Genomic DNA, 22,618 nt, shown 5'->3' with positions numbered 1-22,618 from the left:
AAACTTGTTTATGAGACATTGCTCCTAGTTGGATGACTCGCATGACACCCGAGTGGGCAAGCCAAAACGAAGGTGGTGTGTCTAGATAAGGCTTCCTCTTTTGTGTAAACAAAATTAAAAAATTAAAAAAATTGAAAATAAAAATATATTCTTTTAAAAAAAAGGTAACATAAAAGTTTGGTTACCTTAAGTGTGCCATTACAAAGTTGAGTCTAGGAAGCTTAACTCTTGAAGATTCAAGCCAGTGTAGGGGGGAAACGAATTGAGGGCCTTATAAACCATTCTGGGTTTTGCGAGCTTAATTAGTAGGGCTTTTGACTCACTCATACATGAGTAGATTTAGAATCATTTTTAAATGTGCTTCATTGATTGATTGTAATCGAATTTCATTTTTTTTACTGCAAATCTCATCCTTATAGACTGTTGAGACTATAATAACGACCCTTGTGATTGAGCAAGCATAATTTTCTACGTGAATGTGTGATTCTACCTTACTCTAGGACGATCAAGAATTAAGTTGGGGGTATTTGATAGCACCGAAAATGTATATTCTCCTCTTCTTAATTCTAGATTGTTACTATGTTTAATGTGTTTATTTGATGATTTTGTAGGTATTGAGCATCTTGAAGGTAGAATCAGTCGTTACGAGCTATTTGGGATTAATTTGGAGCAATTAGAAGCTAATTTGAGCAACCGGGCTTCAAAGGGACGTGAATGGATGAAAATACCCCCAGACGGAGTGTTGCAACGCTATAAGGCAGTAGCTGCCTATTTTGGGCAAAACAGGGTAGCACTGCAATGTTGAATGTATCATTGTAACGCTACAAACATTATGACGAACGTGCGCACAAGGCAGCATTGCAACGCTGCTTGTAGCATTATGACGTTGCGGCCAACCCCTATATATATGTTTCTTCCCTTTAGGTCAGAAAAGACATGCCCACCTTCGGCTTCCAGTCGATTTTTCCCCTTGTTTCCCTCTTTCACTTGTTATTAGGGCGTTTTTTTAGTAATTTATCGAGTAGATGTCGAATTGTAGCTTCTCGTCCTCCATGGGAAGGTAAGATTTTGATTTCTTAGTTTAGGGATTCGAAGGAACTCGATGTAATTTTGTGAGATTTCAATTTAATGATGTATACAAACTTGTTTATGGGTTTTGATTCAAATTTATATTTATGAATTGCATGATTTTAATTATTAATTGACGCCTAATAATTTTGTCATGTGATTCTGATGCTTTGTGATTACCTTGTAATATCTTACACATATTTATAAGTTAATCCCATTGGAAGCAATAGGTTAGTTAGGCAAAAGGACGACTCCTAGCAACCTAGAGAAAAATCGTATTGATTGTTTAATTAAATGTTGGAAGTTAAGCACTCATTTTAACATAATCCCTAGAACTTAATGCGATTCGTTAATTTGTATGGAGCGCGGATTCTTTTTTGTGCATTTTGACTAATTAGATAATTAGGACCATTGGTTGGGATTCCCAATTGGGCTAAGCATGAACAAGAAGTTTAAGTCATAAATTGAGTCAATGATCTAAATTACATTGAGGAAATCTATTCCTCTAAGCTACAACAGCTCGATTAATTGCACTTCTATCTTTTATATTCTTGTACTTTATTTTATGCAATTTCAATTATACATTCACACTAAACCCCCCTTTTGATTTCAGTTAAACGATCTTGTGGATATTTCTAAATGATCGCGTAGAAAATCTAAACGATCATGCAGAATATCTTAAATAATCATTTAGAATATCTTAAACGATCGCGTAAAATATCTTAAACAATCGTGCAAAATATCTTCTTTACTTGTTTGTGTGGCTTGTTCATGATAACACTGAAAGGACTCGTGATAGTAATAATAATGATGGTAATGATGATGATGGTGGTAATAATGAACGGACTCACGATGATGGTAATAATAATAATAATGAAGGAACCCCCCACGTTGAGTAGTCCAAATGTATCAGTGATCAATGTGTAGATGTTGAGCACAATATGATGAAAGCAACAGTTGATGAAAGATTTGACCTCCCCATACAATTGTTCAATCTTCAATTTGGATCCAACTAATGTTATGGATAGTGCAACTCAAAAGGAAGCCATTGAAATGAAGGTACGACCATTGTATGAATTAATCATCTTAACAATGACATCAAGGTACGACCATCATTATTTAATTGATTTACAATTTAAATGTAGGAGAAAAATGATCTCCCCGAGCGTCGAAAAAGGAAGAAATCAACTAAGTTTTCACCTAAGTATGTGAAAAGGCGAAAAAAGTCACATGTTAGTAACAATGAGGGAAAAGCTCAACCACCTTCAAGTGACCTCCAACCACTTTTAAGTGATCCACACCCTCAATCACCTTCAACATCTTACCAAGAAGCTCAACCACATGTAATTAAGCCTCAGCCACAAGACATGTAGTGGAATTGAAACCAACAAACAAGTGTTATCAATCCCAACCCTTTAGTCCCGGTACCGGACTTTCCCATAAGAAACATTACTGATTATGATCCATTGTTCCCAATCCTGGATGAGCTGTGGAGTGCATATAAAAAATGGAAAAGCCATCTGAAAACTAAAAATGAGGAGCAAACGGTTGTATATATATTTTGAACCAAGGAGTTCTTCAGGACACTTGAGCAGAACACATGAGTGATTAGGAATGTGAGTAATTCTGTAAATCTTATAAAATTTCTATACGATTGTTTAGAAAATGTTAAACGAACACTCAAAAAGTCCTAAACATCATTTAGCAATTACCAAATGGTAGTTTAGCAAATATTATATGATCGTTTAGAAAATCCTCAATGATTGTTTAGACAATCATCAACGATCGTTTATAAATGCTTGAATGATCTTGTAGTAAATCTTCAACGATCATTTAAGAACAACAAAGTGATCATCTAGTAAAATTGGATTTATACTTTCATCCCTTTTTTTTGTATCAGAATATTGACCTCTTATTGGTACACGTGCATCATAAATTACAGTCGAAACCTGATATGTGTAAGTATCAATTCACAGTGGTTGATTCTAGCTTCACGGTATGCAAAATTTCACATCATAATAACTCTTTGTTCAACTTTATATTACGTATTACTTTGCCCTAGGATGCAATAATGTTGCCAAGGAATTGTTTCCAAGATTTGGCCAGAAGGTATGGAAATGGAATATGGAAAATCTGCAGGTTAATTGATTTTGTAATAATAACTAACTTATTATATGTATATATAACTACATGTTATATCAAATATAACATATAACCTATAGTTTCATATTATATCAAATACAATATAACCTATAGTTTTCATTCCCTCATTAATGCACGGTATTTAATATAAATCTCATTTATACTAAATTTAATTATATGAATTTAATTTACATAATTAATATTTGAATCGTTTTCAAATATTTATTTCCTTTCAAATAAACTTTATATTATAATGTATCATATATATTATAGTAATCATATCATATATAATTAAATTAAATTAATTATATCACATATAATTAATTCTCTCAATTAATTTGAAATTTTTAAATTAATCCAAAATTGATTCTCATTTAATCCCTGTTGAGCTACAGAGAGGACCTCATAGATTTGTAGCTTGAAACTCCAATGGTACTTAAATAATTAATTAAACTCCTTTAATTAAATTATTCAACATCCATTAACTGTCGGACATTCCACTAAACATAGATAGTTGCACTCTTCGTACTATATATATATATTTCTGTGTCTATTGGATATAATCAGTCAACAATACGATGACCTTTCACAAATTGCTCGTAAGTATAGTTAGCCAAAATTACTGTTTTGCCCTATAGTTATATCTAACTTCTCAAGTACCATTGATCCCTCTAATGAACAATAAGTCATAATCTAACTATGACCAAATCTTTCTTGGGCCAGAAGAGGGTGTGGTGCCACATTGTTTAAGCCTCATAATCAGCCCTTAAGAGGGCAATTTATCTACTTACCCCGATGCTGGAGAATGAGTGAATTCCATCTTGTGTAGTTGTTTTCCCAGCTCTCCAATCAGACGAATCCCCAAAATGGTAGGCTTATTGAGTCGGCGATCTGGCCACTCTCACCCAAGATTCAAGTCATGTCACTTATGGTCATCTTGGTTAAATGTAAGTCTCAATTATGAACGACGTTATATAATAAGACTAGTCATTTCGTGGTCCAGTCTTATACAAACTTCTTTGTATAGAATACCCCCACTCATATGTCTCCACATGAATGATCAAGATCGGATCATTTATAGCATTTTACAATAATTATAACACCTACAAAGCGGGTCGTACTCGTAGTGTCACCAGGATAAGGTATCCAGTCTTATCCATCTACTACAGACCATTTAGATTATCACTTAAACATGATCCACCTGTATGTCTCTACATACATGTTTAAGCTACAGATGATAACCTTGGATGTTAATTTATTGGTTCGTGGGTTTAATGCTACTAAATGTCAAATAAAATATCTCATATTTTATTAAATAAATAAAATGTTTGTACAATACAATTACAAACTATAGAACCCTATGAAATTTAGGGCATCAACCCCAACAATATGTACGTCAGACATAGAACCAACCTTGTAGCCACTCATGGATATGGTCCAATAGCTTCGTGATTGGTAGTTCTCGTGCATCTTTCAACACTTTATTGAGGCATTCTACTACATTTGTTGTCATCTTGTCATACCTACAATGGACTTGATAAACTTTTTTCCATCATTGTAATCCAATCTTTTCAAGATAGGTCATCACTCCAGGATATTGATGGAGCTCAGCCCAAGACATCTGAAACTCAAACATTCTATAATCTTTCATTGCTAGTTAGAAGTGTGGAATTATGACCTTATTCTTGAATCTGTCCACCAAATTGTTTCGAATATAGTTTATACATAGGGCATGGAATGCATCAGGGAATATACTTGAGATAGCCTTTGCAACTGAGATGTGACGATTTGATATAATCATTAAATTCAGAATGTCTCCTACCAAAGCCTTCGAATGAGTCATGAACCAATTCCATGATGCATCGTTCTCCCCATCTACAATGCTGAAGACAATAGGATATATGTTGTTATTAATATCAATGCACGTTGCTATTTACAACATACCTTTATATTTCTTGTACAGATGTGTCTCATCAACAATGATTACTGGGTATATGCAGCTTAAGAAACCCCTAATACACAGACCAAGTGCCATGAAGACATACTTAAAGTAATGTCCATCCTCAACCTTAATCTCAAATATCGTACCCAAATTTGTAAGCTTAAGTGCCTTAACAAATTCCGTAACAATAGCATATGATCCTTCCGGCGACCCTCATGCAAACATCAATCCATACTCTCTAGCGTGATAAGCCCGTTTGTAACTTATATTCACTCCAAAATCTTGTCGAACACCCTCTATGATATCCCTCGGGCGGTATGTTTGACTAACTTGTTTGTATTTGGACTTGATTAAGTGTCCAATAACCAAACTTTTTGCTTGTCAAGAGAGCATGTATGTTCACTTGGATATTTCATCACTTTGAAGGAATCACTTTCTTTCAATTTTTTTGCACAGACCCTCCACTTGTATTCCTTCACTGAACACCGTATAGTTAGCAATCTCTTCGTTGACTTCTCTACACGGTAGTCAAAGTTCTTTTTTATTGCAAGTATTGACAATTTAACTAGCAAGTCATATTTCAAAAATAAAATCTAACTGACCTTTATATCCTCGTCATTCATATAATCATGAGGTACTGTGATGAGGTCGTAATACGATGGACCCTCTGATGGTCTGGGTATATCTACAATGATTGGGTTGGAATGGTGGAATACATTTGAACCAAAGGCCTCATAGATGGTAGGACAGGAGCAGATGGGGTTGGAACATAAATGTAAGATGTTGGAGAAGTTTTTGGTCCTGAAGATTATATATATCCATGGTCCATATCGAATTGTGGAGTACATTTGATTCATTGTTACGACCAAATCAAGCTTCACTTCGATCTTTCCGAAGTTACATGGCTCAATATGATCATCCATTGAAGACATGGTGGGAATATTACATGTTGGAATGGTTGCATATCCAAAGTTTTGATTAGTTGGAATGAGTTGATTCATTGGATTGCACTATTGGTACATATTCTCAGTGTGTACTCCATGACTTTCACAAGGTGTAACTGATACAAATAACGGAATCCGAGATGCATCACTGTCTTCTAAAAAAAAGCTAAGATCTTCATCGTCGACTATGTCAGTTGGGAGAGTCGAGACCAATAGATTGTAGCAACATTTGATGTGTATATCAAACATATTTGGATCGATATTCAGTCGTTGGTGCATAATATTCACTAATTCACTGACTATTATATCATTTCTGACCTTCGAACCTTTCATATGATCTCCAAAATAATTGTTTCCTGATTGGTCTCATTTCCCACCAAATCGTACAAAGATGCGAAGTAGCATCATTGATCTACTATTGGATTAGAAAATTTTAAGAAATCGTCAAGTAATTGATAAGTGATCACCTAGCTATCTGTAAGTGTTTACTTAAAATTGTATACGCAATCGCGTATATACTACTAAACAATTGTTCAGTATTATATATACGATTGTTTATATAATACTACACAATCGTTGACTATTATATAAACGATCGTTTAAATAATACTAAACGATCATTTATATAATACTAAACGATCGTTCATATAATACTAAACGAGCGTTTATATTGTAATGAATGATCGTTCATTCAATACTAAACTATCTAAGGGACAAGAAATACTGTAAAATATCACTTACATTCACTCCATTTTTGGATCTAACGAACAAGTCTTCCTCTATACCCAAAGACACAATGAAATTAACAAAGATGAAAGCTATCAACAATGAGGATGTTGTACTGAAACTCTGAGAGAACAATGAGAAAATGAAAAAGCGTTCAACGGAAAATGAATAACTGAGAGTGACCTTCCATTCTTGATATCAATGTTATTCAGTGCTATTGTTAGAATAGTAGTTAGGAATAAATGCGTTGGTGGAATGTTAATGTTGCATTGAATACATATTGAATGAGGAGCTGAAAATCGTTGAAGGAAGAAGAAATGTGCGGTTTGAGGAATTTTTTAAATTAGGGTTAAATGTGTTTTTTCAAGGAGATGATGTCTAATATATCATCACTACATCTAATGCTCTTGAAAACAGGGCTTTCCTAGCATACCAATGTCTTTTGAACTCCAGAGGAAGAATTCATCTAGACCGTACGATTTTTGTTTCATGAATCGGGGGAGATTCTGGTGCTCGTGGAAGATCATGTTTCGTCACTGCACTTTACGTTTGTTTTTCTTTTCTTTCGTTTTTTTTCCTGGAGGGGATTATGCGAAGCCGTTTGAGAATTGGATAACCATCATATTTGATAGTTCCAAATAATCTCCCACTATATGCTTCTTATGGGAATTTGGAATATTTGTTTATTTTTCAGATAAATCTTAAAAAACCCAGCGGCCATGTTCTTCTCCAACGGTTTTACTTTCCTCCGCATCTCTCCCTTTTTGTTTATTGCTCTTTCTTGGTAAATATGGCTAGCATTTTTTTTTCTTTTTTCTTTTTTTTTCATTGTTTGAGTTAATTTTAAGCTGATTTTTCTCCAAATTTTCAGTTATGGGTATTGGTTGTTGTTGGTTTTGAACTTTATTTTGCACATTTAGTTTCTCTAATTTGCTTTCGTTGAAATTGAATGAAGTAAAAAAGGAAGATATGAGCTTATAAAAGAAATTCTAATGAACCCGAGTTTGTGTGGAGGCTCTAATTTGCTTTTTATTTGTGTGTTTGCAGATACAAGTATGAAAATTTTGAGGTAATTATCGAATTCGACTAATTTATTTGCTCCATAGGTGAAATTTTCTTTTAATATTTTTTTAAATTTATTAATGTAAAGCATCATGTTCTAGTTGGACTATGTATCATCGGTACTAGTTAAACCAAAGTTAGTTATTTGATTTAAAATTGAAATGGAATTGAGTCCATACAAAGCCCTCTTTTTTTTCCTTTTTTTTTTTTTCATGTTCTTCATTTTGTCATCTTGAGCTATCACATTCACTTTTCATTTCTCTCTTTTGTTCTTTTATCAAATCATTAATGAACTAGCTTTAGCTCTTTTATTGAATCATATGCTGAGGTTCATCATTCATGACTATGCTTGTGTTACATTCTCTTTTTCTTCAATGGTATAAGAATTTTACCATTTTACCTTAGTTTAGTTGTTTAGATTGTTTATTTTAGAAATTTAAGATGATTTGAATAATATTGATTATTATTAATGTGAAGTTAGAAGTAATTTGTTTACTAACTTTGTAGTTAGACATGCATTATTTCAGTTTGGGGTTGAAGTGGTAATGGAAGAAAATTGGCTTGTATATAATGTTGTTATTAAGAAGCCAAGGAGGAAGGTAAAATTTTACATTTGCTTATTCTAATAAAAAAAATTGAGATCCGATAAAAAATGTGAACCCAATAAGAGGCACCACCTTATATTAAGTTTTGATTGGTATATAGATAAATGTATAGTTATGTTTAAGTTTTATATTGATGTTACTATTTATATTTTGTAGGTATCTCAGAGTTTATGTTTAAGCAAGTAGAGAAGAATCAAGATATGTTTTGTGGATATTATGTAATGTAGATTTGTATTTTGTAGGTATTTTGGGGTTTATGTTTTGTGGATATTATGTAATTGTAATAAACTTTGTGAGACTAAATTATATATTATATAAGAAGACTAATTAAATGTAAAAGTTATTGAATTTAGTCTATTTATTTAAATTTGTAAGATTCAAGTAGATTCCAATTATTGCTTTTTTTTAAAAAAAAATCAATAGGTTTGATTTTAGCAAATTAGAAAATTTTGATATAAAAAAGGACCATTTCCGATGCCAAATTTTAAGGTGCTGAAAAAAACAACAAAAAAAATATGTAAAATTTTGAAATCTTTCTCAACATCAAACTAGATTAATGTCAGGAGAGGTATCTTTTCCCAACGCCAAACTAGATTTAGAATCAGAAGAGGTAACCTCTCCCAATGCCAAACTAGATAAGCATCGGGAGAGATAACCTCTCCCGAAGAAATCAGATTGGTGTCGGGAAAGGTACCCTCACCCGACGTTAATCTTTTTGAATTTGGCATTAGGAAAGATTTTTTCCCCCACATATCCAACCCTTCCCCGACGCCAAGAAGTGGCGTCGACATAGGGTATTTATCTTGATGCCAATAAACCAATTTCTTAGCGTCAAGAAAGGTGACTTTAACCGACACTACCGTTTTGGCGTCAGCATATCTCCTCCTAATTTCAAGCGTCGTGGGATCAATTTTTTCCGACGAAGGAACTTTTTTGTGTAGGGATAGGATTTTTCTAACAAGGTTTTTCCGATGACCTTGTCGACGGAAAAAAAAGCGTCGGAAAAGCCTTTTCTAATATTTTTTTGACTTTTTTCAACGATTTTTTTTCTGTCGACAGAAACATAATTTTTTGTAGTGATATAGTGACTCAAATAGAAAACTATTTCATGAAAATATATATATATATATTGACATGTTTTAGTAAAAATGTTAGACACGTAACTCAAACCACTACTCATATCTAGAAATTTATGTCACGGAAGCACAATTTTATGTAAGGATAGAAATAATAGTGCATGGATTTTTAGGTTTATGTATATATATATTGTACTTGAACTTTTAACACATTTCTAATAATTCCCTGCATTCTTGATTTTTATATCTAATATATTCTTAAAATATCAATTCTACATCCAATAAATTTCTTATATATTCAAAATTAGATTTTTTGTTAGACATTAAATTTCATTTTGTGTCCTGATAAATATGACTGGAGATTTTTTTGAAAAAATTAATGTATATATTAACTAAAAGTTTGAAATTTTAAGGTTTAGTTAGAGACGAAAATAATTTTTTTTATATGATAAAATGGTTAGTTCTTAAACATTTTAAATATTTCTAAGATTCATTAAATTTGAAATTGAAAGTTCATAGTTTTACTAGACATTTTTAAGTGACTTGTTGAATCAAAATTAAAAGTTTAAAGATTTATTAGTTACAATTTTTAAAACTTATGGTTTACTTTAAATGTAACTTTATATACATTGATATATGATATCGAGATTAATTAATATTAATTAAAAGATTTCTATAAATTTTTATAAAAGTATTCACCTAAAAATATAAACAAAACAATTAAAAACGTATTTATAAAAGTGTTTTAAAGTAGAATTAAGTTTTTTTTCATTCAACCAAGTTTTGTAAAATAATTTATCTAGGATTAAAAAAAAATTATATTTTAATATGAGAAAAATATTAAAATTATATATATACTTTTTTTTTTTTTGGAGTAATGCTCCAATTCCATTTCATCCAAATCAATGGACGATCTAAGTCTTTGTTCAATAAACTATTATACTTCAGCCCAACTAACGGTCGCTTTGATCCGTTACACATCAGCTCAAAAGTACCCTTTTATGTATATATAAATGTGTATGAGTTAATTAAGTTAGAAAAATATAAGAAACCTGCGCCTAATTGTCTTGAACCGGAGACCTTGAACTAAGAGACGGTAAATTTACCACCCAGCAGCCGCTGAAGCAATCAGTTGATGAACAAACTATTTACTAGGACTGTTTTGAGAATAATTTTAATATCTAATAAGAATTTAGTATATATTTATTTAAATCGAGATGCATGAAAATATGACCAAGAAGAAATTTGATTGTTTGACAACCACTCAAAATAATTTTACAAATATATTTTTATCAAAATTGTTTAAACAAAAATGATTTTTTAAAAAATACATTTATTTGTCGGGTGAATCCAAAAAATCCTCATAATTATGTATCAAATAATTAATGGTGAAGATTAGCTTATGTTTAATGATTTTTCATACCAAGACACCTCCTTTATTGAATAGGGGTACGCATTACTGAACTACAATGGAATGATCACAACCTTTGAATAATATTAAAAACCAAAATAACAATATAAGTACAATCTCATACGTGTAATGCTTTCAAAAATTCAGATTTGAAGTAGTGTATTCATAATAAATACACAAAAAGAAGGAAAAAAAGGCAAAAATACATCGAATGGGTAGAAATCAGCGACCAAAACCACCACACTCTTGCTCTTCATCCTGATTCTTCACACTGTTATTTTCTCTTAACAACTCAGTTGTTCACAAGCCATAAAAGGACACCAGCTCAAAATCCCAATTATGTATAGAATAGACGAGAGTTGAGAAATTGAGATGAACGATTACATGCCTTGATCAATCAGGTAATCTCCCAACTTCTCAACAATCATGTTGCACTGTCCTGGTGTCATTGGTTCATCATATAAACCAAAAATCAGTGCTTGGTTTGTTTTCTTTACAGTGATTCCAGAAGTGCCCTGTCAAGTGGATGGAATTAAAACCAAATTTGAAGAACCATCACAGAAAATGTACTGAAACTCTTAAGATTGCTTGATGCAAACTCCACAGTATAAGATTGATTGATTTATTGGAAATTTCTCAATGTTGAAAAATGATACCAACCATGAATGATGGAAATTTCCCATCTAGGAACTAATTTGACAAAAATAATACAAATCTATGAACTAATTTCTCAAAGTGGGTTTAATTAATAGTAAAAATCTAGAATCTTATAAAAACAACAATGGGACTTTGACAAAAATAGGCAATATTGTGGAAACATAAATAAGTCCAACAATGGAGACAGTGAACAAAATGATTTATCTCACAGGTTTAGGTCTCTTCTTTAGATTTGATTTGTTTCGTAGGGAGGAACCCATTAGTGATGGCTCAAGTAGCAAAATCAAATGGATTTAACAATTTTTATTCAACATCTTCTTGTAAAAAGAAAAAAGAACATAATTATCAGAATGTGCATTTGATATTCTTAATATTCATAGAATAATCAATCCTAATGGTCGAGTCTCTGTATATAATCTGCATTAGAGTAACCATAAAATAGAATGAACAACATTGATGATCGATTATCATAAGATAAAAGAGAATCACGGCAAGATATTACCTTCTTTCCACGGATAACAGCTCCAGATTCTCCCTGAATAACCATGTATTTTGATCCACCAAGGTGCAACCCAGTCGGGGCAAGAGATCCAGGCTCATCAAAATCCTTCATAATGGCAGAAATCTCTTCTGGTTTGTACTAAAATAACAAAAGAAGATATATGCTTATTTATCCATAAACTACTACCAGCCAACAGAAATTGCTGAAAAATGTTCTTAATCAACAAGAATATTCAACAATCGCCAATACAAAGTTTCCAATCCCAACGCAACTAAATATATTGGAAACAGAATCCTTCAAATTCCTACTTACAGACATTTTCTTCGATCAATCCATTTCCCGATCCACGCTCATGCTCACGTCAATATACAATATACAATAATAAAACAATGGAAACAATCTACGATCAGCAATGAAAGTGCAGAATTCTCAGATCGCAACAAGATCATAATAACAAGAAACGTAGAAACTCGATTTTCAGGAAACGCATCGCTCATTATATCCGAAACAGGAAATCTGGAGCCTATTTGATCATGACGTCGACAACAACTAAAAGGTAAAAGAAAAGAAAACGAGAACGGCATATAATGATCCGAAAAAAAGGAAGAAAAATCAGAAAAACGCCATTTGAAAACAAAATTTGATGAGAGAAAAGAGAAACACCTGAGGGAAACCGGAGCTCTGAGCCCAAACAGAACCGTCGTTACCGACTATAGCAGCGGCTTTGAGATGCTGGCCATCGACCTCATACATCAACTGATCATCAATGTAAGATTGCCACGACATTTTCGATGTTCACCAAGTTACTGAATCAATGAAATTCCCTCCTTAGTTTCCCTTCTTTGTTTTGGTTCTGGTTTATTCGCTCTCACTTCGAAGAAGAAGATGAGAGGGGTATATATAGTGTTGTTTGGAACTTCCTTTTTTTGGTGGTCCTTTCTGATGTATTTTGCGCCGTTGATTTGGATTTGATCGAACGGGTGTCGTTCACATTTGTGGGGTTTCTTTTAATCCACGAGACTCGTTCGGAGTGGGGCCCTGATGAAACGTGGCAAATGGGGTCTGATTCGCTGTATCCATAATCATTCTTTTTCTTTACAGTGCTTATCACGACCGTCTGATGCTCATGGCTGGCCTTCCCCGGGCCCCACTTTCTTTTAATCATAAAAGTTGCTTTTAACATATAATTTTAGTTCAGTCCAAATCAAAATTAAATAGAACAAGCATAAAAGTTGCTTTATTTTCCAATTTCATTTTTTAAGAAAGAAATATAACAATTATACGTTTAATCTATGTATTAAATTTTCATCATTCGACATGTTGATATCTTTATAGAAATGTTTAACATTCACATGAAAGGTAAGTCAAATTATATCATAAAAAAATTTATGAAACATACAAAATAAGTAATTAAATTAATTAGAATATAAGGTAAATAATAAACCTTTTAACTTGTTTAAAAAACTTAAAATATTAATTTATTAATTTAAATATTTTATCTTTATAATTTATTTATTTTTTTAGAATATTCATCAACAATAATATTTACTCGATATGCTTATTATATTTTTCATAAAATTGATATCTCAATATTTCTATTTTAAACATTGATTTTTATTAGTCCAAAAATAACAATGGGCTTTCTTATCAAAAAAAAAAAAAAAGAGTATCTTTTGAGATACCAATCATAAAATAAATTTTATACTTCTGTCTTAGAAATAGATGGATTCCACTTAGCACCAAACTAAAAAAGACTGTATATTTAAAAATTAGATTAATATTATAAATATTACAAGTAAATAGATGCCTATGTATAGTAGGCCAAGTGTCATTCTCTTATTATCCCATTGTTTTCTATGATTACACACTTAGTATCTGTATTATCGTTATCAAATTACCTATAAATAGTTGTATTTTTTGGATTTTAAAGATCACATATTAGTGAGAAATGGAAAAAAAAAAAAATCATAGAATTCCATAAATTTCTATATTTCATATTTTGTAATTTTATTATTTTCTAAATTTATTTATTATACTATATTATAGTTTTCATTGTTTTGCTCCTCAATTTCACAATAGTTAACTATTACTTTGATTCATGATTTTTTTATTAAAAAGTAATGATGTAATTATTTGCACTTTAACTTGTAATGTTGTTAAATTTGTAACAATTTAATTTTCTTATAATAAAGGATTTAATTATGAACTTTAGCTTGTTGTAATCTAGTCCTTTGGATTTAAAATTTATAATGACTTAGGGTGTGTTTGGTTTAACTTTTAATTTTAAGGAAACGTTTGAGACAAGAAGTTGGTTATTATAATTGGGTTATAATAGTTTGTGTTTGAGGTGTAGATAATTTTGTTTGAGTTATAATAGCATGTGTTTGAGGTGTAAACTATTTTAGTTTGAGTTATAATAGAATGTGTTTGAGGTGTAAACTATTTTAGTTTGAAAATGAAATAGAAAATACTGTAGCAAAAAATAAAAAATGATGAATATAAAATAGTAAAAACTCTAGCAAATAATAAATACAGTAGCAAATGGGGGTTCTGAAATAGAATTGACTAAGTTTAGGATTTTGAGATAGTATTTACGGTAGTCGTTGCCCCAAACGCTCCTTAAGTGTTTAATTTTGAAAAATAATCATTTAAGAAAAAATTGAAATATTTGGCTACAACTCAAAATAGCTTTTGAGACAATTTCAGAGTATATTTTAAACCATTATTATCAAAGTATATTTTAAACCATTATCATCAAAAGAGTTTAAGTAATAATGGTTTTTTAAAAATATATATTTTTTATCCTCTATTCAATCCAAATGGATCTTAGTTTCTCTAGTGAAAAATGTTACTAATTTAACATTTTAAATAATTTATAATAGTTAGTTCATAATAATTTACTATAACGTGAAAGTCTCATCAAAATTAAGTAAATATATAATAATTTAATCTTTGTGATTTATTAACACAAATGATACTTAGGTAGTTTATTAATATAAAAATTAAAAAAAAAGCCAATTAAATCCAAGGTTCGGTGTCCCTGAAAATATCAAAGTCCCGATTTTATGGAAATATTGATATCGATAGGAATTTCGAAAAAAATCTGGAAAATAATGAAAAATGGTGAAAATTATTATAATTAGTGAATGGAACTTTGATTTTGACTACTATAATTGACCATTTCTAATCACAACTTCTATAAAGTAAGATAACATTTAGATGTCTATTGTAAATGTTTGTATAAATGTTGATGCGAGAACATAAATTTAAAAAAGAAATGGAAAATAATTACAAAATAATATAAAGTTTATGAATATTTTGAGGTGAAATGATATAAAAATTCTAAAAGTTTTCGATGATTAAAGAAAAAACTCACATCAGTTCAATTTTGAGGTAAAATGATGTGAAAATTTAATGAAAAAAATTTGAATAAGGTTAAAATTAACATATGTTATCTTTTTATGGTTTTTCAAATTCAATTTCTTTATAAATGAAAGTTTTTTTAAAAAAAATTGAAAAAAAGCTGGAAATTAGAAAAACTTACCCATAACAAAGTCTTACCTTTGTCAAAACTGATATTAGTATGTGAAACTATAAAATCGTGTGTAATAAGGATCATAAAATTGAAAATTTTGAACTCAACTAACGTAATTAATTTTTTAAAAAATCTCAAAATTTTCTCGAAATTCGTCGAAATTGGAAAAAAATGAAATTCCCCCAATAAAACTCCAAAGTCATTTCGAGATTTGGATCGAATTTTAAACTATGATTAAATATTAACATAGTTTATAATCGAAACCATAAACCATTACAAAATTTTTAAACTGGACTACCTTCAACGAAAAGAAAATGTAGATAAGTGTTTGTTATATATATATATATATATATATATAATTTAATTTAAGTGAATTATATTTAAATTAGAGTGGGACCCAAACGAAAAAGCCAAAGCCCAAGCATACAACCATGCATTAGCGACACGTAGTAAAAAAATTATGCATTGGTTGTAATTTAACCATTGATTTATTTATGTTCTTAACGATAAACATGCAAATTTGGCTAATTTGTTCCTTTCTTTTTGCAATCTGAGACGAGTACAAAACCAAACCGGATCAAAGAAAAGGAAAAACAAAGCCTATGGATATAAGATGTTTTCTTTTTCTAAAGGACACTTTTCGAGTTGCCCTTGAAGATATTGACCCCAACACTGCCAATATAAAGATAGAATAAGGATACGATGCGACAAAAGCTATGAAGGGGGAAAAATGCCCGGGTTAATATTCAAATAAATAGGTCAAAAACTCCTCCACGATTCACAGGGAGCAACTCAATGAATTGGAAACAAACAGATAATTTTACATCATCTGAAAAGACTTTCATTCAAAACATTTATTGCAAATGGCGAGGCAAAGTCGAAACTGCTTCCAAGGCGAAGAACAAGAAGACCAAAACAGTATCAGAAATGGTGTGCTTGAAAATGAACAGGTATCTCATTTTCTGTGAAACCTGCTGTTAACAGACTCGTAGGTCGGGACATTAATAACTGCAATGCCAACCATGGAGATTCAAGATGTCAGTCTTTAAGATATATAATTACATTAATATTCTGATTCATCGGTTTGAGTTACAAGTTAGAATATTACCGTCTCCATATGATGCCATTGTTAAAGGAGAAGATATAACTTTCTGGGCAATGTTAGTAATATCGTTCAAAGTGATTGAGTCTACGGCCTTTAAGAAGTGCTCTACAGGTTTCCTGGAATATTGAAAAAAAAAAAAAAAAAAAACATCAACCAAAAACTTAATATTGCAGAGTGCAGAAGGGACAAGGCCCATGAAGTAAAAAGAAATCGGAGGAAGACTAATTGTGCAAATGTTTTTAGAAGAAAAAATGGCTACAAACTAGAAGCTGAGCTTATTCATAAAAGATACCTCTCTCCATATGTCAAAATCTGCCTCCCAATATCCTCAGACACGATCATCTGCAAGATAATGAAATGTCAGCTTGCTGTTGTTTCTCTGTCTTTCTTTATTTTTCCTTTATTAAATGGGAAGGTTCTGTTTTCACTTTTCAGTTCATAGGTCAGCGTAGAAGTGAAAGCAACCCCAACAATTGGGTCGGACAAAAGACATATGGTGTGCGTGAGAGAGAGAGAAAGAAGATAGAAAGAGTACCCTGGACTCTAGATTCATCAAAACGGCAGATTTTGTGGACTCTTTCGCACGGTTAAGCTGCACCTCCGAAACTGCAACAACAGAGGGCAAGATGTATTAAACAGAGAAATTACAAAAAAAAAAAAACACAGAAACAGAAATCTGCGAACCTTGTCCAGGAGTTGCAATTGAGATTAGTTCCGATGTAGCAATATCAACTGCTTGGGCCACAAAGTTAGAACCCTGCACCCAATTGAAATTATGATAGGCAAGTACATAAAATTAAATTAAATTACATCAAATTAAATCTAAGACGAATTAAAATCAGACTGTAGCTCTGCACAGATATTTGCACTTATACTGATAAGATGAAAGATAAGTACATTAACCATATAAAACATCTATAGTAAGATTACGCCTTACAGTGCTAGCATAAATTCCAAAGAGTCCCGTGTTATTGAAGATGCTGTTAAATGCAGAAAAAGATTGAATCTGCTGGTATTCATTCAAAACTCGGAGATCTGTTTCAAACCCAAAGCAAATGAAAAGATTCAACCACATGTAAAGCAAATAACAAATAGAAGAGAGAATAAAGAACAAGCCATAGATAAGAAGGGGAAGAAAAGGTTAATTAAATCTTAAACAGAGAACCAATGTAATACTTACATAACCTCGAGTGCATGCCTTTACCAGGGCCCCCAGCAGAAAATGAACCACCACCTCCCATAAGCATCTGCAGGACCGAGGGATTTTAATAGGATTTATCAAAGAACAATTTTTTAGCCATGTTTTTTTACCCCTGTTATGAGAGTACTTGAACATGTTTCTATTCTCTATTTTTTAAAACAATCCAACAAGACAATTTGATAAAGACGTTTTGGTATAACAGAAAAATAATCATCTTTACAATGAAAAGTAAATAAAAGGAGGTACCTGAAGAACCGTCAAAACAATGGCATCTTTCTCCTTATGCCAGCCACCAGGAACCTCAAAAGCCAGGGCAACATGTGTGCTCTGCTCAAGTGAAAAGCCTATGTGAATATACAAAAATGACGCAATAGAAAACAATATATCTGTGACCAAGTTCATCATTTTTCTCTTTTTATGATATGAAACCAAGTTCATCATCCCCTCAGCCATTCACAGGAACCAAAGGTCAAATTACATGTCTCGCCCAAGTAATATTAAATTCTTTGATAATTCCCTTTTCTTTTCTCCCGTATGTTATTCTCAAAGGGTTAGAGATTTAGATGGGTTTACGTATAAAACTCATCCAAGTCACATCCATTCTATCTCATTCAAGGTTTTGAATCATGGTCTGGAGGGTTACTGTGAATAGATAAACTAGAATACGTTTATACACACCCCACAGTCAGCTTGACGACGATAATCCCCACCAACATAGGCAGATTCCGGCACTTTCACATTGGGTACTTTGGGTAGGTCAGATAGAAGAGGTTCTGCAATCGATAAAAGCTCCTCATGTTCAACCCCTGATGCTGCAAGCACCATTCGAGGAGCAGTATAGTTCTCCTGAAATCCAAAAGTGGAAATTAAAATACTGGAAAAGAGAGAAGGGAACAACAAAATGAAATTACCCCATACTGAGGGGGCTAAGAAGATATATGACGAATTAAAAAAGTAGGTCGTATGGCCATCATCCACGAAGGACAAAAAAGGAGGGGATGAGAATAGTCATAAAAGAATGCAAGGTCTCACAGCAATAAATTCCTCCAAGATGGTTCCATCCAATCTGCTTAATGCAAACTCTGGAGCCACAAGAGGATTTGCAAGTGCACCAGAATACCCAGCAGAATGAATTGCTTCAAGAAGTAAGCCCTGGGGGTTATTTGCAAGTTCTCCAATTTCTGCTTTTAGCTTTTGCAGCTGTATGAATACATGGAGTCAACACATTAGCAGTGGATACAGAAGTGAAAAACTACCATTTTTTCACACATAGTTATCATATGGACAAACTTCTAAACGGATGGCTAGATGCCCAATTACCTCTTCATTGATTTCCCAATCCAAAAATACAGGATTCCTGACACAGTCTACTAGCAGTTCCACCATTTCTGGAACATAAGTCTTTAGAGCATCAAAAGTGTATCCCATTTGCTCACGGGAGGCAGAGGCACCTGTGTTTCCACCAATAGCTTCAACTTCCCTAACAATGCGCAAATGGCTTCGGTTTGTTGTACTTTTGAAGGCCAATCTTTCCAACAAATGTGATGCTCCAGAAGACACTGGGGTCTCATATATGGAACCACTATTAAGATATATCCCAATAGAGGCTGCAGGGTTCTGGTTAGCCAACCGGTCTAAAACTTGTCAGTATGATAAATAAATAAATATGTTAACTATAAAAATTAAAACAAGAGACTAGATGTACAATAAGTTACAAACTCCACACATACCGAAGAAGTTTCTGAAGCAATTCTAACACCATTAGGAAGAGTTGTAATCTTGGTCTTGCTTGGTTCAACGTGATCAGGCAATGGTGGTGGAAGGGTAATGCCAGATAGAGGTGTTTCCAAGGGGGGAAGAGAGCTTGACCGTTCTCCAGTGAGCCAGCTAAAAAACCCCCCAGACGTTGGTCTTGCAGCAACTGCACTGGATGTTGCAAACCTAGAGGCCCCCAAATTGGCCGTATGGTTCTAATTCCACGCAATTACATAACAAAAAATAAAAAAATAAAAAATAAAAAATAAAAAATTGGTCTAACAAATCGCTGTTTGTTGCTTAAAAAGTTCAATTCCACGAGCACTCTCAATCTCTTGAGAGTTCTTTTTTTTAAAAAAAAAAAATGCCATGCAGCCATTCCGATATACATTTATGCGAGATAAACAATGCAGGAAATGCAATTTCAAGGCATAAATCTAGCTTAACATAGAACTAAAAAGCAGTATTCCTATCCCATACACCATCCAAACGATGGATGAACCAATTTTCATGTAAAAAAATTACACAACCATAGCTGTATTGATAATACGAGTTAATCCCAAATCCATTTATCAATGAAAAATCAAGACGTCATAATGAATGCCCGTCTCTCCAACGGACGCGTGGATGCAACATAAGCATTTTGCATTCCAAGCATCCTATAACTATTTAACCAGTATAGGATCGAAAGGGGTCGTCAAGCTTTCAATCGTCACAAAGAAACCATATGCAGAACACGTAAAAGAGAAGCTAACATAAACAAAATAAAGAACAGATCTATAACGCCAAGACCTTTCTTCGATTACGAAAAGAGATTCATTGAACACATCAATTTTCTCCTTCACATAGTTGAGGGAAAAGAAAATCATGGAAAGCAGAAAGATGGGGCGCAAAAGGAACGATTAGACTGACCTTGAGCGACCTGAGTCGTGAACCGGCGATTCTATGCATGGTGGAGCAAAGTGGCAGTGAACCCTAGAGAAGTTTTGAGGCTTGCCTTAGTTTTCCAGAGAAACCTCAATGGTGGCTATGACGGGGGCGGTAGAAGGAAATGCTTTGTTTTTGTTCCTTGAACCAATAGATCTGCAGTAAAAATAAAAAATAAAAAAAAATAAAATAAAGTAATTCTAGTTTTTTACTTTAAAAAAAAATTAAGAAAATATGAATTTATACCCATCAACTTTAGAGGTTGTATAATTTAAACTCTATACTAATAATTGTATAAATTTAAACTAAATTTTCATAAAGTGTATCAATTTAAATTTCAAACTAATAATTGTATCAATTTAAATCTTGAAGTATCATGAATGTTACAATTTAAACTCTTCATTATGTTTTATTTGGATATAGTTGTAAAAATTTAGAGGTTAAATTTATATACTCATGAAAGTTCAGGATTTATATTGATACAACTATTAGTTTTGGGTTTTACTTGAAACTAATTCAAGGTTCATGGTTTAAATTGATACAATTATTATTTTAGGGTTTAAATCGATGCGGTCCCTAAGTTTAGGGGTATAATTGACATTTTTTTCAAAAATTTTTTTTTGATCTTTAAAAACGGTAACTGCATTAATTTCATCCAATTACCATATAAAATTTGTACAAAACTTGAATTTATAAAGTTTAGTGAGTTTATGAAAATTTATACTAAGTTCTTATTAAAATTAGTGCGTAAATTAATGAAAATTGAATAGATCGTAAAAATTGAAATACTTATATAATAGTGAATTTGAAACATCTTTGGAAAAAAAAGTTTCGAAATAAAAAGGATTTTGGGAAAAAATTAATAATTTAACGTATGTTTTGTATTGCTTAAATGATTTTAAATGATGGAAGTGACTTTTTAAAAAATCTTAATAAATGAGAAGTAGTTTAAAAAAAATAGTTGCATACATAGAATTCAAGCTCCAAATAATAGAATATATAGTACAAGGGTAAAATAATTATATATATAGAATAAAAATGGTAAAAAATTAAAAAGTCCACGCCTAGCCACCATTTTGCTCGCTTCTTCCCAATTTTCTCAAATTGAAAGCTGGTAGCAACTATCAGTGATAGTCACTGATAGATATTATCAATTACTATACTGATAGTTGCTACTGGTGGTAGCTTTCAATTTGAGAAAATATTAATACTATCTTGAAATATTAGCTTTCAATTTACTATCAGTTATCAATGGCTATCATTGATGCACATTCATCAATTAGAATCAATCTTGAAATCTATTGGTGATTATCAATGATAGACTTTTACAGGTAGTTATCAACATTGAAAGAAAACCAACAACTTTGAAAGCTTGAGATATACCAGTGATAGAAAATGATTAATACCTATCATTGATAGACTTTCATAAATAACCATCAACTTTGAAATATTAACTCAGTAGTTATCACTAATAATCTTCTATCTTGACTATCACTGATTTCACCTAACTTCTATCACCGATATCACTAATATCACTCATATCGTGGTTATTAGTGACAACTTCTTTCACTGATAACATCACTGATATCATGCTATCAATGATCTCACTAATATCATGCTATCAATGATCTTATTGATATCATGCTATCAATGATAGCTTCTGTCAATGATAGCTACTGATCACTTTATTGTCCCTTTCCTTGTTCTTTACAAACATTCGTATGGTCCATTTTCTTTTCGATGCCTCTCGAGGGCACTTTCGTAAAAATAACGAACAATCAAACCAAACCCTTATTCTTCATTTGATTTGTAAACAAATATTACAGTACACAAATACACAAATATTTCAATTTATGCCTTCATGTTGGGCCATCTATGCCATTTTGCAAGTTTATTTATGATAGACATCATACTCTTAAAGTCCTATAAAAAGTAAAAATAAAAAATAAAAAATATTAGT

At 31.9% G+C, this 22,618-nt stretch overlaps 2 protein-coding genes across 2 annotated transcripts; both read right to left on the bottom strand.

Annotated features, from left to right (window-relative positions):
• Window positions 1-11,040: 11,040 nt before the first annotated feature.
• LOC120071731 (profilin-like) lies at window positions 11,041-13,020 on the bottom strand. The gene is made up of 3 exons (XM_039024115.2): window positions 12,799-13,020; window positions 12,136-12,273; window positions 11,041-11,491 (listed from the first exon to the last, which is right to left on the bottom strand). The coding sequence occupies exons 1-3, from the start codon at window positions 12,919-12,921 to the stop codon at window positions 11,357-11,359; spliced, it is 396 nt and encodes a 131-aa protein (XP_038880043.1). The 5' UTR covers window positions 12,922-13,020; the 3' UTR covers window positions 11,041-11,356.
• Window positions 13,021-16,387: 3,367 nt separating this feature from the next.
• Window positions 16,388-20,816, bottom strand: LOC120069289 (mitochondrial-processing peptidase subunit alpha-like). Its single transcript, XM_039021006.2, has 13 exons — window positions 20,644-20,816; window positions 19,707-19,946; window positions 19,297-19,593; window positions 19,009-19,176; window positions 18,655-18,822; window positions 18,223-18,303; window positions 17,956-18,022; window positions 17,713-17,810; window positions 17,460-17,532; window positions 17,311-17,381; window positions 17,068-17,117; window positions 16,779-16,891; window positions 16,388-16,678 (listed from the first exon to the last, which is right to left on the bottom strand). The coding sequence occupies exons 1-13, from the start codon at window positions 20,680-20,682 to the stop codon at window positions 16,626-16,628; spliced, it is 1,518 nt and encodes a 505-aa protein (XP_038876934.1). The 5' UTR covers window positions 20,683-20,816; the 3' UTR covers window positions 16,388-16,625.
• Between the last annotated feature and the right edge of the window lie 1,802 nt (window positions 20,817-22,618).

Source organism: Benincasa hispida, chromosome 1 (genome assembly GCF_027475165.1).
Source record: "Benincasa hispida cultivar pf3 chromosome 1, pf3_genome.v1.1, whole genome shotgun sequence".
NCBI lineage: Eukaryota > Viridiplantae > Streptophyta > Magnoliopsida > Cucurbitales > Cucurbitaceae > Benincasa > Benincasa hispida.
The sequence above is the reverse complement of the archived record's forward strand: the minus strand, read 5'-3'. Positions and strand labels throughout refer to the sequence as shown.

Coding starts and splice junctions, on each gene's coding strand:
- LOC120069289 (XM_039021006.2), bottom strand. CDS start 20,682: ATGCATAGAATCGCCGGTTCACGACTCAGGTCGCTCAAG. Junction 17,811..17,955: donor AGGCATGCACTCGAGGTTAT/GTAAGTATTACA, acceptor GGTTTGAAACAG/ATCTCCGAGTTTTGAATGAA. Junction 17,382..17,459: donor AATTGCAACTCCTGGACAAG/GTTCGCAGATTT, acceptor CTGTTGTTGCAG/TTTCGGAGGTGCAGCTTAAC.
- LOC120071731 (XM_039024115.2), bottom strand. CDS start 12,921: ATGTCGTGGCAATCTTACATTGATGATCAGTTGATGTATGAGGTCGAT. Junction 12,274..12,798: donor AGAGCTCCGGTTTCCCTCAG/GTGTTTCTCTTT, acceptor TTGTTATTTTAG/TACAAACCAGAAGAGATTTC. Junction 11,492..12,135: donor CTGTTATCCGTGGAAAGAAG/GTAATATCTTGC, acceptor TCCACTTGACAG/GGCACTTCTGGAATCACTGT.